At 45.1% G+C, this 16,565-nt stretch overlaps 1 protein-coding gene across 2 annotated transcripts in view; it reads right to left on the bottom strand.

Annotated features, from left to right (window-relative positions):
* Positions 1–16,565, bottom strand: part of shank2b (SH3 and multiple ankyrin repeat domains 2b) — a 1,331,733-nt gene that overhangs the window by 30,959 nt on the left and 1,284,209 nt on the right. The window contains exons 21-24 of one of the 2 annotated variants that reach the window (XM_086008224.1): positions 12,360–12,419; positions 12,016–12,146; positions 7,617–7,728; positions 3,948–6,318 (exon numbers count right to left, since the gene is read on the bottom strand). In XM_086008224.1, the coding sequence (XP_085864350.1) occupies positions 3,948–6,318; positions 7,617–7,728; positions 12,016–12,146; positions 12,360–12,419 (2,674 nt within the window). The remainder of the gene's footprint in view (positions 1–3,947; positions 6,319–7,616; positions 7,729–12,015; positions 12,147–12,359; positions 12,420–16,565) is intronic. The other variant, XM_086008225.1, reaches the window with a different exon arrangement.

Below are 16,565 nucleotides of genomic sequence, written 5' to 3' on the forward strand. Positions count from 1 at the left end.
CACAGATGTCTCCTTCTGCAGACTAACTTGTTATAAACCGATTAAAGTTTGCTGAAATAACGCTACTGTTGGACCAAGGCTAATGCCGAAAACAAAACTTGGTGCTTTTTTGACAATAAAGTTACAAAATTAAGAGCATTATTTTACAAGCCAGCTTATAATACAGATTTTGATACTTGTAAGTGACTGATGATTACAGACAGTGATCATTCTTACCGGACTCCACTTTACTGAAAAGGTTATTCCTAGTCGGGCATTTGTAGAGTCAAATGTTTGCAGCCGATATTATCCCAGCGAGGATGAGTACAGATGACTAATACTTTTATGGCTATGATAACAGTTTAATACTTGAGCCTTAGCGATTACGTAAACTAAGGTTAGGAGGTAGTCCTGGAGCCCAGAGGAGAATGAATTTAACAGCTTGAGGTAAAATCCAAGTGTCGGCGTGTGGTATTGATTTGACTACGTGTCAACATTCTACCTTTGTCCTTTTATTAAAGAAAGACTTGCATTTATGTAGCGCCTTTCATGACCACCGGACGTCTCAAAGCGCTTTACAGCCAATGAAGTACTTTTTTAGGAGTGTAGTCACTGTTGTAATGTAGGAAACGCGGCAGCCAATTTGCGCACAGCAAGGTCCCACAAACAGCAATGTGATAATGACCAGATAATCAGCTTTTTGTTATGTTGGTTGAGGGATAAATACTGGCCCAGGACACCGGGGGTAACTCCCCTGCTCTTCTTTGAAATAGTGCCGCGGGATCTTTTACGTCTACCTGAGAGAGCAGACGGGGCCTCGGTTTAACATCTCATCCGAAAGATGGCACCTCCGACAGTGTAGCGCCCCCTCAGTACTGCACTGGAGTGACAGCCTAGATTTACGTGCTCAAGTCCCTGGAGTGGGACTTGAACCCACAACCTTCTGACTCAGAAGCAAGTGTGCTACCAACTGAGCCACAGCTGATACTCAGTTATTAATAAAAGTAGGCAATTTAACTTGACCCGCTAACATTATGAGGATCAAGGGGTAGATTTTCAACTTGCCACCCGGGCCTAAACCCGGCCTTGTGGGTCAGTTCTCATTGTAGAAACCACCTGATTTTCATCTACATTGAAATGCACATCATTAAAGGGGCCAGAGGACCCCAACGACGGCACCTGGACCTTGGCTGAAGACCTCGGCAGAGACCACCACTCGGCCATCTGATGCATTTGGGGCCATTCCTGTTGCTACCCTGGGCCTACTGCCCTGGGAGTCCTAGGCAGTGCCAGGAACAGGGGCATATGGGAACCTGCCCCCCCCCATTCCCCCACAACGTTGGCATTTGCATGTGGCGAGCAGATAAAGGAGTGGCTGATGGTGGTTGAGGCAGAAGGGAGGGAGGAGAACAATTCAGAATTGGGCCGTGAGGCGGTGGTAGGCCTCGCCATCCAATTATGCCCCCTTTGCCGCCACTCTCCTGTCCGATTTTGGGCAGGACAGTGGAGAAAATCCATCTCTTGAATGGTCAATGTGTACTTACTGAGGCAGTTATAATTTGGCTTGTACAGGACTGGATTTAGACTGCGATTTAAAGGACTCCACGGCAGCCTAGATCAGTTGATTATGTAAATGAATACGCGCTGAACAATACAAAATTTGCGTTGCGCACATCTCATTTTCCAACTGTTCGAACGCAATTTGTAAAAATGAGCTACTATGATAACAATATTCAGATAGTTTAGCTACATCAGAAAGGTAACTGCTGTATATTAAGTAGACAGGACATTACTAATCATATTAAAGAAGAAAAGGTTCATGACAAGCAGGAAAGCATTGAATATCAGCAACATCTTGAAGAAGTAGGAAAGAACACCCAGTAGACCATGGACAAATATATGCATTAAAGTTCTCTCAGATACTGTCAGACACCTCTGAATATTTGCACAGAATTCATCTCAATCCATGATGTTTGTAGAAATATTCTTGGCATATACAGTGTTTTTCTAGTCACAGGTTAATGTATATAATCAGCTGCACTCTCTTCCGGGGCGTGTTATAACTTGACACAGAATTACAGAGAGGAGTGCACTGGGTAAAAAAAAACCTAAATGAACTTGGCTAAAAAAACACCTTAATGATGGAATATTCATTGCACTGCTTGAATTACCATCGAAATAAATAAACAGACCAAAGCAATTCACGATTTTGATTAGCTGTTGCTATGGAGAAATGCTTTAGCTACATTGAAAAATGAGCTTTTGATTATTAAAGGTTTTAGTCTGTGCCATGGGTTCAGTGCTGTTTCTACCTTTCTATTAGCACGTTCTAACTCATCTGTTGTGGCTCAATAGGGTAAAAATTACTGTCGATTAAACTCACTGCAGGGGTAACTTCTCAATCTCCTGCTCTCCGCGGGGAGCCTTGACCTCTGGAAGTGTACGTCGGAAATTTGGGCACAGTGCTCACCCAAATCCAAGAGGATACGGGTACGGTAGCATAGTGGTTACGTTACTGGACGAGTAATACAGAGGCTTGGACTAATAATCCCGAGACGTGAGTTCAAATCCCACCACGGCAGCTGTGGAATTGAAATTCAGTTAATAAAAAGCTAGTATCAGTAATGGTGACCATGAAACTACTGTCATTAAAAACCCATCTGGTTCACTAATGACCTTTAGGGAAGGAAATCTGCTGTCCTTACCCGGTCTGGCCTATATGTGACTCCAGACCTACAGCAATGCTGGTTGACTCTTAACTGCCCCTCTGACATGGCCCAGCTAGCCACTCAGTTGTCAACTGGTGTGACAACGTCAGCACTGTGGGAATACCTCACCACAGCGGTTCAAGGAGGCAGCTCACCAGCACCTTCTCAAGGGCCATAAGAGATGGGCAATACAGCGATGCCCACATCCAATGAATAAAAAAAAGAAACTCCTTTGCCCAGGGAGTGGTGAGAATGTGGAACTCGCTACCACAGGGGGTAGTTGAGGCGAATAGCACAGATACATGAGGGAGAATGGAATAGAAGGATATGCTAATAGGATTAGATGAAGAGAGGTGGGAGGAGGCTCATGTGGAATATAAACACGGGCATAGACCATTTGACTGATACCTGGGATGGCAGGAATGACGTTATGAGGAGAGATTGGGTCGATTGGGCTTATATTCGCTAGAGTTTAGAAGAATGAGAGGGGATCTCATTGAAACTTATAAAATTCTAACAGGACTAGACAGACTAGATGCAGGAAGGATGTTCCCAATGGCCGGGGAGTCCAGAGCCAGGGGTCACAGTCTAAGGATAAGGGGTAAGCCATTTAGGACTGAGATGAGGAGGAATTTCTTCACCCAGAGAGTGGTGAACCTGTGGGATTCTCTGCCACACAGGGCAGTTGACACCAATTCATTAAATATATTCAAGAAGGAGTTGGATATATTTCTTGAGGCTAAAGGGATCAAGGGATATGGGGAGAAAGCAGGGACAGGGTACTGAATTTGGATGATCAGCCATGATCTCATTAAATGGCGGAGCAGGCTCGAGGGGCCGAATGGCCTATTCCTGCTCCTATCTTCTATGTTTCTATGACCCAAATGGCCTATTTCTGTGCCGTAAATTCTATGTAATTTCTAATTGGCGTTTCTGGTGAGAGAGGCTTCTTATCAGAATTGGAAAATAACCCCTTTAATGTGCTTGTATCAAACTTCTCTGTGATTTTAACAGAGCGGAGACCAATTTAAAACAAATATCATTAGTTCATATTATGGCGACTTCATCCATCAGTTACAGTTAATTCCATACTGCCCCTCCCTCTCTCTTTATTGATTAAATCAGTGCCACACATCTTGTCTTAAAGCTTGAAATCCATTCGCTTAGCATTAAGAAAAATAACCGATTGCAACCTTTTGTCAAAATTAATTTTGCCAATTTGACCGATTGTGCATTCTCTGATTAACAGCTCGCCATTACCTTGCTCCAAAAGCTGCTCCTCTTGTTCCTGAAGGAGAATCCAAGGCCTCTGTCGGTTTGGGCACCTTTTCCTTGTTCATTTGCTGCAGTATTGAATTCAATTCGCTAATGACATTCGCCTTTGCATCTGTTGCAGCAGGGACTTTAAGGTCGGGTCCGTCACCCCATAGCTTCGAGGTCCTCTGCTGTGGGGATTTAAGAGTTTCAGGCGGGATGCCAGCGGGCAGGGGAGGTGGTGTGGGCGGCGGCATGAACAAGCCGTCGAGGTTTTCTTCTATCAAAGCATCTTTGTAAATTGCATTGTTTTTGTTGATGATGGGCTTAACTTTTGGCTTTGGAGGGACTGGAGGCTTGTCAATCGTAAAAGTCTGCCCATCTGCATAGACTGTGCAAGTATCTAAGTTCTCTCCAGCCTCAGAAGACAACGTGGAGATACTGGAGACGGTAGAAATAGTGCTGGTCGTTTCCAAGTGATGGTCACTGTTGCTGCGACTGTCCACCTCTTCGATCCCTGAATCGACGACGTTGTCAAAAGTCTCCCGCGGCGGGGCGAAGCTAGTGGGCAGAGGGTCGGAAAGACCAGCCGGCTTTTTAGCATCTGAAGAAGCCGGAGCTGAGCTGCTCGTGTCCCTGTTGTGCGCCGGCAGAGTGGCGCAAGTGGAGCTTTTGTTCTGTCTCAGCAGCTCTGAGAGCAACGGGACGGCTGGCGGATCCTCGGAGCTCTCGAAGCTATTGGCAAACTCCAGCGGCGGAGGTAAAGGTTCGGAAAACAGAAAATCTTCTTCTACGTCAACGGAGGCTAGTGGAGGTGGTGGGATGCGGAATGGTAAAACGGCGGAATCTTCAACTGAACTGATGGTTATGATGGTTTTGGCGGCTTTCTTAGGCTCTGAAGCATTTTCCGCAGCTTTATGTTGCTCTGATGTGACGCTCGCCGGGGAATTTTCTGCTTTACTTTCCACGCCCCCGCTGTTATTTGGCTTGGCTCCAACGTCCGAATGCACCATGAGCAGTCCCGGCGGCGTCTGCTGTGAGGTATCTACAGTGTCGATCAGCATGTTTTTCTTGTCATCGCTCTTCTTGTCTTCTTTACTCGTGTTCTCTTCCAGCTTTGGGTTGGTCTCTTTTCTCAGCGTCGCGGAAGATTGGTTCGGTTTGGTAGAGCAAGAGGCAGAAGCTGCGGTCTCCACAGTTGACCTTAACTTTGTGTCAATGTACAGTGGTTTGGTGAGTTCGGTTTTTCCAGATTCAGCTTTGCTAGCGTTTGGCAGGGGCTGGTCCTTTATTGTGCGATCTCTTGCAGCCAAGGCTAAGGCCAATGGAGTATTCGAATCCAATATTTTACCAGTGACAGGATGGACGTAATTATTATTACTATTGGGAATGTTTGATGCACTATAACCTTTTGTAGTTCCGGCGTTGCATTCAAAATCTTCTTTTTTAGAAGCAACGTTTAATATCCTTGTGCTACTCGGCAGTCTTGGAGTGCTCGTGTCTGCACTGCTGTAATTGGTGCTAGCTTTGGATGATGGGACCATTAGGTGACTGTAACGTTCTTCACTGCTCAACATCCCTTCATCAATTGACTTGGATTGCCTCAACCGTGAGTTTGGTAGGAGCCCGGCGTCTTCATCGCCCATATCCGTTGAGAGGAATGCAGGCGAGTGACGCTTAGCTTCTATCCTCTTCTCCCTGTCCCTCACTGCCCCAGCAATAGCCGCTGCGAATGGGTTGCAGAAGCCATCATCGGGCCTAAGGTGAACTTGGTGTTCTGAAGCCTGGGTGTCAATTTCCATGCTGCTGCCTTGGCTGCTTTTGCCACTGCTGCTGGTCGAAGGTTCTTTGACGATAATGGTGGGGATGGGAATAGAACATGTTTTCTCCGGGCTGTCCTCTACTTTCGATTGCTTCACCAGCTGACCTTTTCTTCTGGCCGGCTTGGCAGGGACGTACACTGCTTTATTCCCGACGTTCCCGACGTCAGAATATGGATTTTCTGGCATGTTAGCCCTCCTGTTTCGCATGGTCTGGTGTGACGTAGCGTTTGGCTTATATTGGTCTTCAGAATCCATGGAATACTGTTGGGAATCTTGTCTGTAGTACATCGCTTTTTTCTGGCGGTCCGTGCCGATTGTTCCCGTGCTATCTGGTCTGTTGGAATTATGCGTTCTTAACCCAGAATTATGATTGAAGCCAGGCCTTATTGTACCGTAACCCCGTGGGGTGGAAGGTTTGGGTGTATTATAAGGAGGTGAAGGAGGGGAAACTGACGGGGGAGGTGGGATATCTTCAGCAGTGTCTGGCATTGACAAACTTCTGGTAAACTTTAGTAAAGGAGGAGCTAAAAATTGCTTCTCTTCTTCTAACATACCTGCGCACAAAACAAAACCCCACATTACCATCAATTTGATAAACAGATACTTAAGTTCTCCCGCACTGAATTGAATTGAATTTCTTTCACCAAACAACGTGTAAAATTGAAGTTTTCTGGGGCAGATCTTACGAATCAGTGCCCCCGACCGGCAGCGATTCGCCTGGCAGGACTCCATGTCGGGGATTTGGGTGCAGAGATCAGCACCATTTTCCACCAGTTGGTGCGTAAAGATCTACCTTATTGCTTTACCGTGCACAATGTCTGATACTTGGATCGTAGCTCATTTTAATTATAGCGACGACAAGGAAGGTCGAAGTCAAGGATCTGAAGGGGTCCAAGGTTAGACTGTTTGAAATAAGGAAAATAAAATAACTGAATGCCAGAGAAAACGGGTTCCTCGACATTCAAGATCCATCGCCTTGTGCACTGAGCACCATCCCTCACTTCATTTTCTGGAGGACAAATGAACAAAAGAAATAAGCGTGCATGCTTTTGTGGAAATTGGTGTAAGTACAAAAACTGTCACCTGTTCCAGTTCTTGGCTTTATGGGGGTGGGGGGGGGGAGGTGGGAGAGAAAGCCGTCAGCGATAATATGGCACAGATGTTTAATGCACTAGGAACAAAGACCTCTCTCTGGTATTGTAAAGAAGGCATTAACCCATTTATTTTTAATAGGTTACCAACTTCATTGCAATAGCGGAGGGGGAATTGGTTCTAAGCCATTAAGCATTCACACAATAACACTTGTCGACGGTAATTTCTCCCCGAGTATGTCTAATGCTAAAGTTTCAGACGGCACGGGCACACTTTTTAAAACAAACAAAAAAAAAATCACCAGAAGTGTGAACTCACTCCTGGCAGCAAAAAGCTTTCATTAACTGGCCCTCAATGCCATTTGTTAAAATTCTGTTGATGGTAGAAACACGGATGTAAACAAAAGGGGTTGTTTGCTGGCTGCTGGCGTAGAGTCGCACCCGCTGTGGGCGCACGCTGGAGATTTGGTCAAAAAGCTAGGCGCCATTTTCCAAACAGTAGTCTGAAAATCGTGCACAGTGCGCTTCCCTGATTTTCAAATACGCACTCATAGCAGGCGAGGCTCCCTCCTGGGGAACGTGACCGAGTTAGTTGGCGGCGGAGGGAAACGATTATTCGATAAACCGTGTACGAGTGCATAAAGAATTGCTTCGCGACTTCACGCGCGCGTCATCAATTCGATAAGTAAATTGTAGGCCGTATTCAACACCTGCAGACCATTTTGCTCAACTTGATAGTAACAAAAATACTGCCACATTACCTATGGATTTCTGCCTTCGCATAGTTCCTCGTGGTATTTCTAGATAGGGGCTGTTATGGCTCCCTGGGACTGTAGGAGGCATTACAGCAATACCCTGGCGTTCATAGATTGACTGAAAATAGAAAACAAGGTTCATTACCTCACTGATACACGAGACATCGCCACACACGCTGTATGCTTTATAAGTGGACAGCATTCTGCCAGTATTAGCTCTTCTTCAAAGGTCAAGGCCAGTCCCTCGGCATGGAATAACCTAGTGATGTCCACATGTGCCTGTCCGGAGGCTCATCTCACTGACCACCACGCTTACACTAGCAAAGGGGGGTCCTTGACCCTGCCCCCTCCACCTTGACACGGGAGTCTGTGTTTGGAATGGACAGAGGTATGTTCCACCTACCCCTGCTGAAATTTCCCCTCCCCCCCACCCCACCTCTGAAATTTCCAGTGAAGGTCAGGGCTCAACGTTTCCAGGTCCGGGTAAGATTGATTGGGTGGTGTTTCTGGGGGGATTGACAGTGGATAGACAATGGCAAGCATTCAAAGATAGAATGGAAGAATTCCAGAACATGTTTATACCGGTTTGGCATAAAAATAAACCTAAAAAGGTGGCTCAACCGTGGATAACGAGGGAAATTAGGGACAGCATAAAATCAAAAAAAAGGGCATATCAACTGGCAAAAAAAAGCACCAGACCGGAAGATTGGGGGCAGTACAGGATACAGCAAAAGAGGACAAAGGGATTAATCAGGAAGGGGAAAATAGAATACGAAAGTAAACTTGCAGCAAACATAAAGACAGACTGCAAAAGCTTTTATCGGTATATCAGGAGGAAAAGACTGGTAAAATCCCAAGTCGGTCCCTTGCAGTCCGATTCGGGAGAATATATAATGGAGAATAAGGAAATGGCAGACCAATTAAACTCATACTTTGGTTCTGTATTCACAAAGGAGGACACAAATAACCTCCCAGGAATATCGGCAAACATAGGGACTAATGAGAGGGAGGAGCTGACAGAAATTAGTATCTCTAGGGATATGGTGTTGGGTAAGTTGAGGGGACTGAAGGCCGACAAATCCCTGGGGCCTGATAAACTACATCCTAGGGTACTTAAGGAGGTGGCCCTGGAGATAGCAGATGCTCTAAGGATCATCTTCCGGAACTCCATTGACTCGGGAACAGTACCCGTGGATTGGAGGGTAGCTAATGTTACCCCAATATTTAAAAAGGGGGGTAGAGAGAAAGCAGGGAATTATAGACCAGTAAGCCTTACATCGGTTGTGGGCAAAATGCTAGAGTCCATTATTAAGGATAAAATAGCGGAGCACTTGACAAATGGGGAAAGGATCGGACAGAGTCAACATGGATTTACAAAGGGTAAATCGTGTTTGACTAATCTGCTGGAATTTTTTGAGGAAGTAACTGGTAAAATAGATGGGGGAGAGCCAGTGGATGTGGTGTACCTTGACTTCCAGAAAGCCTTCGATAAGGTTCCACACAAAAGATTATCATGCAAAATTAAGGCTCATGGGATTGGGGGCAAAGTATTAACGTGGATAGAGAACTGGCTGGCGGATAGAAAACAGAGAGTTGGAATAAACGGCTCGTTTTCGGAGTGGCAGGCAGTGACCAGCGGGGTGCCGCAAGGATCTGTCCTGGGACCCCAGCTGTTCACAATATATATAAATGATCTGGATCAGGGAATTGGATGCAATATTTCCAAATTCGCTGACGACACTAAACTAGGAGGAGGGGTGGGCTCTGATGAGGATGTCAGGAGGCTACAGTGCGATTTGGACAGGTTGGGGGAATGGGCGGATACGTGGCAGATGCACTATAATGTGGATAAATGCGAGGTTATCCACTTTGGGGGTAAAAACAGGAGGGTAGATTATTATCTAAATGGCAATAGATTGGGAGATGGGGAAGTGCAGAGGGACCTGGGTGTTCTTGTGCACCAGTCACTGAAGGAGAGCATGCAGGTGCAACAGGCGATTAAGAAGGCAAATGGTATGTTGGCCTTCATATCAAGGGGGTTCGAGTATAGGAATAGGGATACCTTACTACAGCTGTACAAGGTGCTGGTGAGACCGCATCTGGAGTATTGTGTACAGTTTTGGTCGCCCCATCTGCGGAAGGATGTTCTTGCCATGGAAAGAGTGCAGCGGCGATTCAGCAGGCTGATACCTGGAATGGCGGGAATGACCTACGAGGAGAGATTGAATAGTTTGGGCTTGTACTCACTGGAGTTTAGAAGATTGAGAGGGGATCTCATCGAAACATATAAAATTATGGCAGGCCTGGACAGGCTGAATTCAGAGAGAATGTTTCCAATGGCAGGGGAGCACAGAACCAGGGGCCACAGTCTAAAAATAGCAGGCAAATCATTTAAAACAGAGATGAGGAAGAATTTCTTCACTCAAAGAGTGGTGAGCCTGTGGAATTCCCTGCCACAGAGGGCTGTGAAGGCTAAATCAATAAATATTTTCAAGAGAGAATTGGATATATTTCTGAAGGCTAAGGGGATTAAGGGTTACGGAGAAAAGGCGGGGATGGGGTACTGAACTGGTAAGATCAGCTATGATCTCAGACGAAGATCAGCCATGATCTCATTGAATGGCGGAGCAGGCTCGAAGGGCCGAATGGCCTACTCCTGTTCCTATCTCTATGTTTCTATGTTTCTATTTCCTGCCAGAGTCATGGCCCGAGCTCGCCAGAAGTCTCGTGCATTTTTGGGGCCAAACAGTCAAGTCATCAAGAGCGGGGGCGAGAAATAAAGCTAAAGGTTGTCCCCGTTGGGACGTTGGCCTCGTGCTGATGGATAATGTCACTGAAGGGTAGCATGTGGAATGAGGAATGGTAAGGGGGCCAAGGATGGAGCTGTGGGGCAAGCTAGAGGTAACTGTGCAGACATGGGAGGAGAAATGATTGCAGGAGGTGTGCTGGCTATATTGGAATAGACAGGAATGGAATCATGAGAGGGCATTACCACAGAGTTGGACCACGGAGGAGGAAGAGGAGGATGGAGTGGCCAACCTTGTCAAAGGCTGCGGCGAGGTTAAGGAGGACAAGTCAGGATAACATGTCACGGTCACAGAGGATATCATTGGTGACTCAGACATAGATGGTCTTCATGCTGTGGGCAAGTAGTTTATGCTGTAAATGAGCATTGAAGTAGCAGGGATAGTGGAATGATCAAGAGTTGGGCTGGGAGGGTGTCAAGGGAGCAGCAAGTGCCTTTTGTGGAGGAGGTGGAGTAAGCTAGGGTAGGGTTGCAGAAGAGGGGAAGCAAAGTGGGAAGAGGAGGAAGAAACAGAGGCAGCTAAAGTGGTAGCCTAAATTTTGGAGCCAAAGAAATCCATAAGCTCCCATCATTGAAATTATGCCCTCAAACCCTTCACTGTTAGCTATCATCCGTTCTGACTCTGTAGAAGATCATTCAGGCTCATTGCAGTCATGGCTGGGAAAGAGATTGCACTGTGCTGAGATTCAGGAGATCCCAACATACACAGTATGTCCTTCCCTGACAATCAAACTCAATTAACACTGGGGAAGGATCAACATTGTCAAAGGACAATCATCATTGTTCTTTTTAAAGGAGGATAAATACACAATAAAAGTTAGTCGTATGGAGGAAGGAAGGAAATAATGGAGATGGTAATTAGATAACACACGGAAATACTGTCGCTCCACATCAGATGTTATTCTTGTTCCACTGACTATGCCTACACCCTGCTAGCTTTTGATCAGGACTCCTTCCCATTGTTGCCTAACATTTGAAACTGCACCACTGCTACCATATGACCAAGATTCCATTATCTGCTAGGCAGTTTTCTAATTGGACTCAAACCTATTTTTGGACTGAGTGGTTATTTTTTGACATAAGATTCTGAGAGGAATTGAGAGGGTAGCTGGTGAGAGGTTGTTTCCCCTGGCTGGGGAGTCTAGAACTAGGGGGCACAGTCTCAGGATAAGGGGCCGGCCATTTAAGACTGAGATGAGGAGGAATTTCTTCACTCAGAGGGTGGTGAATCTTTGGACTTGTCTACCTGAAAGGGCCGTGGATGCTGAGTCTTTGAGTATCTTCAAGACAGAGATCAATAGATTTTTGGACGCTAAAGGAATCAAGGGATATGGAGATCGGGCGAGAAAGTGGAGTTGAGGTCGAAGATCAAGCATGCTCTTACTGATTGGCTCGAGGGGCCATATGCCAGCTGCTGCTCCTAATTCTTATGTCTTATAAACACCTCCGTGGGATGAACCAACTCCGCCAAAATTCAGTCAGGAACATTGAACTTCTTCTGCGCACATTAGGAAACCAACTTGTTTTCATATACCGGGTTCAGACTGATAATAATTGCCAAAGCCAACCCCAGGAACTTGAAAGCAAACATTTACTCACATTCGCATCTGCAGTGGGAGGGAAGCACCTGCTTGATGGGCGCTGTTTGATAGTTGCAACTCGCGAGTCCACTGTCGCATTTTCTGCAGCCCTTGACTGTTTGGGATTTGACACTATTTCATCGAGTTTGTCTGCGGAAAGCAGGGGCACAGTTTGTCTCATGCTTACAGCATTCAACAACGAAAACAGAAGAAAGGTTTCTGCAAACTGGACAAAAAAGCTTGGACAACATTTTCATGCACACAATATATTGCTGCACTGTAAATTCAGTGCAGTCAGGAGGTTGCATTGCTGTTGCACAAAATGCATGCATTGTTAATTCTTGTATGCATTGATTTTTTTACTTAGTGTGGTTTGAAAGGCAGTCCTCCTCTTCAAACCCTCTAAATGTGACGGATCAAGATCTATAGCAATGTAGAGGTGAAAAGAAGGGTTTAGAGAAAAGAAAAAAGCACAATATTTAACATTCATTTCGGTTTAATTTAATCTTAGGCACAGTAAAAAAAAAGACAACATTCGGAAAACTCTAAATAGCCTATTGTCACATGCTTATACTTAAGAACGTTTGCAACCAAGTGGACTCATCGCTAGAGTTCAAAAGTAATCAGTTATTCGGTAAAGTGTGACATGGCTATAGAAAGGAATTTACTCTCAGGTAAAATTGCAGAGTTTATGAAGCAGGGCATCATATGTGTTGGACACACATGGTAAAATTTTGCAAACTTGCATTAGTGTTATACCTTGTACATAACAGAACAGCAGCCTGTGCTTTAGTCATATGGTCGGTGAAACAGTCACCCAGGATAAATTTCACTATCAGTCTAATAAGGTAGAGCAGTCAGTTTCCATTAAATACAGGACCTAAATGCCATATGTTCTATGCATTTAGAAGGCACTCAGTTGGAACTGAAGGGTTGGAGTATTTGATAAGACAGGTTTCATATTGAACCCGAACGTATTCATTTTCACCACACACAATCTGTAATGCAATTTTGCTACCTTCGCACGAAACTACATAAATAGATTTTGACCAAAGATGCAGTGTGCAAGTCCAAATGACAGTAGATTCATCGATTCAACGTGCCACAGGCGAAATCATTCCAATTATGTTAAAGACCACTTATTTGGTCGCTCATTTGGATTTATGTGTTCCTTGGCATAGTACAATATCGACTGGGGGGAATTGGGATGACAATCCTTAGCACCTGGAGTCTGCAAGCTTAGCCTGGCCTGGTTCACGATATGTGGAAAGTTTCAATTCTCAGCCGCCCACAACTTTGGCTCTTCGGCCATTTGACCTGTTAACGGGACTCTGAAGAAAACCATTGGGGACAGGGTATTTTGACGACTTTAGGACTGAGATAAGGAAAACTTTCTCCACTCGGAGGGTTGTGATTCATTGGAATTCTATACCCCAGAGGGCTGTGGCTGCTCAGTCGGTGAATATATTCAAGACAGAGATGGATAGATTTTTGGACACTAAGGGAACCAACGGATATGGGGATCGGGCAGGAAAGTGGAGTTGAGGTCGAAGATCAGCCATGATCTTATTGAATGGCGGAGCAGGCTCGAAGGGCCGCCTGCTCCCATTTCTTATGTTCTTATGTCTGTGACACTGTGGAGTGTTGCAAGATTCAAGAACAAATCTTATACTAAACTGACACTGGTTTATAATGACACTTTAGTAAAATAATATTTCTTGCACATGGGGGAATGTGCAAAAGTTGCGTCAATTGAGAGGGACACAGTGTAGGAGATCATTTTCAAAGAAAACTTAAAAGGAACTTTATTATCACATACAGTGCAATATATATAGTGAATAATTCACTGGAAGATATACTGTAGTTGTAAAATTGTATTTACAGCAACTTGCATTTATATAGCTTCCTTAACATAGTAAAACATCCCAAGTCCCTTCGCAGGAGCTATTATCAAACAAAATTTGAGAGCAGGCAGGGCCTTGGTTTAACGTCTCATCCGAAAGACGGCACCTCCGACAGTGCAGCACTGCACTACAGTGTCAGCCTAGCTTTATGTGCTCAAGTCTCTGGAGTGGGACTTGAACCCACAACCTTCTGACTCAGAGGCGAGTGTGCTACCCACTGAGCCACAGCTAACACCGACAGATGATCAAAAGCTTGGTCAAAGCGGTGGGTTTTAAGGAGTGACTGAAGGGAGGAGAGAGAGGTAGAGAGGTGGAGAGATTTAAGGAGGGAATTCCAGAGCTTAGGGCTCAGGCAACTGAAGCTATGGCCGCGAATAGTGGAGCGAAGGAAATTGGGGGATGCGCAAGAGGCCAGAATTGAAGGAGCGCAGATATCTTGGAGGGTTGGAGGAGGTCCGAGAGATAGGGAGGGGCGAGGCTATGGAGGGATTTGAACACAAGTATGTGAATTTTAAAATACATACACGTGAAAGTAATGACAAACTTGGCTAATTCTTTATCCAATATAATTACAGCGCAGGATTTTCTGATTTCATTTACTTACCGCTCCTCTTTTTCCGTAAAGTAGCTTGGAAAGTAAAAAAAATAGATTTTTAATGATTTTAACTCTGCAGAGAGGTTCAAAGGCTTGACAATGAATTTTTTTTCGCTATTGGAAATCAGCTTAATGTTAGGAGGCTCGGCCCAGGAGTTTGCCCGGAGCTGCTCCTGTTCCGCTGCTGTGACCTCACCAGACGTACAGTGGAAACCTCATCGATGTGTGAAAATCAGGTTGCCGACGCACTTCCGGCCAAGTTACGGCAGAGCAGAGGGAGCCGCTCCATCTAAATTCCCGGCCACATTGACAACTGGGTCTCCTTAAAAAAATTATTTACTGATATAATAATCGAGGAAGGAATAATCATGATGGTATCAGGGTTGTTACTAAATCATGCCAATTAGGCGTAATTTGTCCTTACATTACTTTGTTTGAAGTCCAGTTATTATAGCTTAGCGTCTCTTTCTCGCACGAATGTCTCACGTTCACAGCAGGAGCTGAGGCCCAGAATTCCCTCACAATTTATGGTGGAACAATGGCGTATTTTTTTCCGCCAAGGTTCGCGTGCAAGGATCTCATTGAAACGTATAAAATTCTGACAGGGCCAGACAGACTGGATGCAGGGAGGATGTTTCCCCTGGCTGGGGGGGTCTAGAACGAGGGGGTCACAGTCTCAGGATACGGGGTAGGACATTTAGGACTGAGATGAGGAGAAATTTCTTCACTCAGAGGGTGGTGAACCTGTGGAATTCTCTACCACAGAAGGCTGTGGAGGCCAAGTCACTGAATATATTTAAGAAGGAGATAGATATATTTCTAGACACAAAATGCATCAAGGGGTATGGGGAGAGAGCGGGAATATGGTATTGTGATAGAGGATCAGCCATGATCATATTGAATGGCGGAGCAGGCTCGAAGGGCAGAATGGCCTACTCCTGCTCCTATTTTTCTACCTTTCTATGTGGGTTTTATAGCAGAGCCTCATTACGCACGAATTTCCTCGATTATTTGTGCTACTCCCCTTGTTACATCCGCTGATACTCCACTTACTCCGCCCCCCACCCCACGCACAAGACCAGAGAACACAAGTTTCCTGCACTTACCCCCATTCTGAATGAGCGTAAATTAATGCTCAAAATTTTAGGCGCAGCAAGACCTGAAGTCACCATTCTTGGTGGTTTATAGCGATTTTTTAAAAATACTGGAACTGTATTTTTATATGCTTTTTAAAAAAAAAAAGGCATCAGGATCTGCTACATCAAAAAGAGAAAAGGCTCCACAATTGCATTTTCGTCAATATGTTATGCTTAATGTGCAGAAAACGATGGCTTCAATTTATAATTTTCAAAACATCAGTAAGATAAAGAGGGAACTAAGAAAGGAAGACGGATGTTCCACGCATTTCTGGGGCGCCAATTCGTTACGCTGATTTCTGCTAATTTTACATCCATTTTTTTACGTTCCTGCGTAATACCACATCGACGGACTAAAGCCTACAGGCCAAGACTACCTTGGTCAGATTGCTTTACATTCACAGATACTAGATGCTGCATTCAGTGTGATTGTTAATCAGAGAAAAACTGGTGAAAACCAAGAAGACCGAGAGAAAAAAAATGGGTCCGCCCTGCTAACGAAACCCTGGAACACTGGCTGTGGGAGACCCCCGCTACAGGAGCCTGCAGTCAAAGAACAACGTGAAAGTAGCTAAAGAGATCTGAATGACATAGGATTCTAAGCTCAGAAGGGCAAATACACGGCACAACATTGTGGTCCTCTTGTGACCATACTAATGTCACTGGTGCAATACAAATGATCAGGGTTCATTAATGTTAGACTGATACTCTGGAGCTTTTCACTGAATAGCCTTCTGGGCACATGGAGAAATCTGACAACATGTTGACTCTTTTGGATTGGTTATTTGGTTGCCTTCCTTAAGAAATTATATTAGAGGCAATAATCCCTTTATATACAAAAATGTATGGGGCCCATTGAAGGGAGCTACCTCAATTGGTTAAAGCCAGCGAGAGTGGGGCACTGATAAGCAAACACAATGGGGGTTACATTACT

The sequence above is a fragment of the Somniosus microcephalus genome, chromosome 15 (genome assembly GCF_052327205.1).
Source record: "Somniosus microcephalus isolate GS21.2 chromosome 15, FLI_Smic_1.0, whole genome shotgun sequence".
NCBI classification, from domain to species: Eukaryota; Metazoa; Chordata; class Chondrichthyes; order Squaliformes; family Somniosidae; genus Somniosus; species Somniosus microcephalus.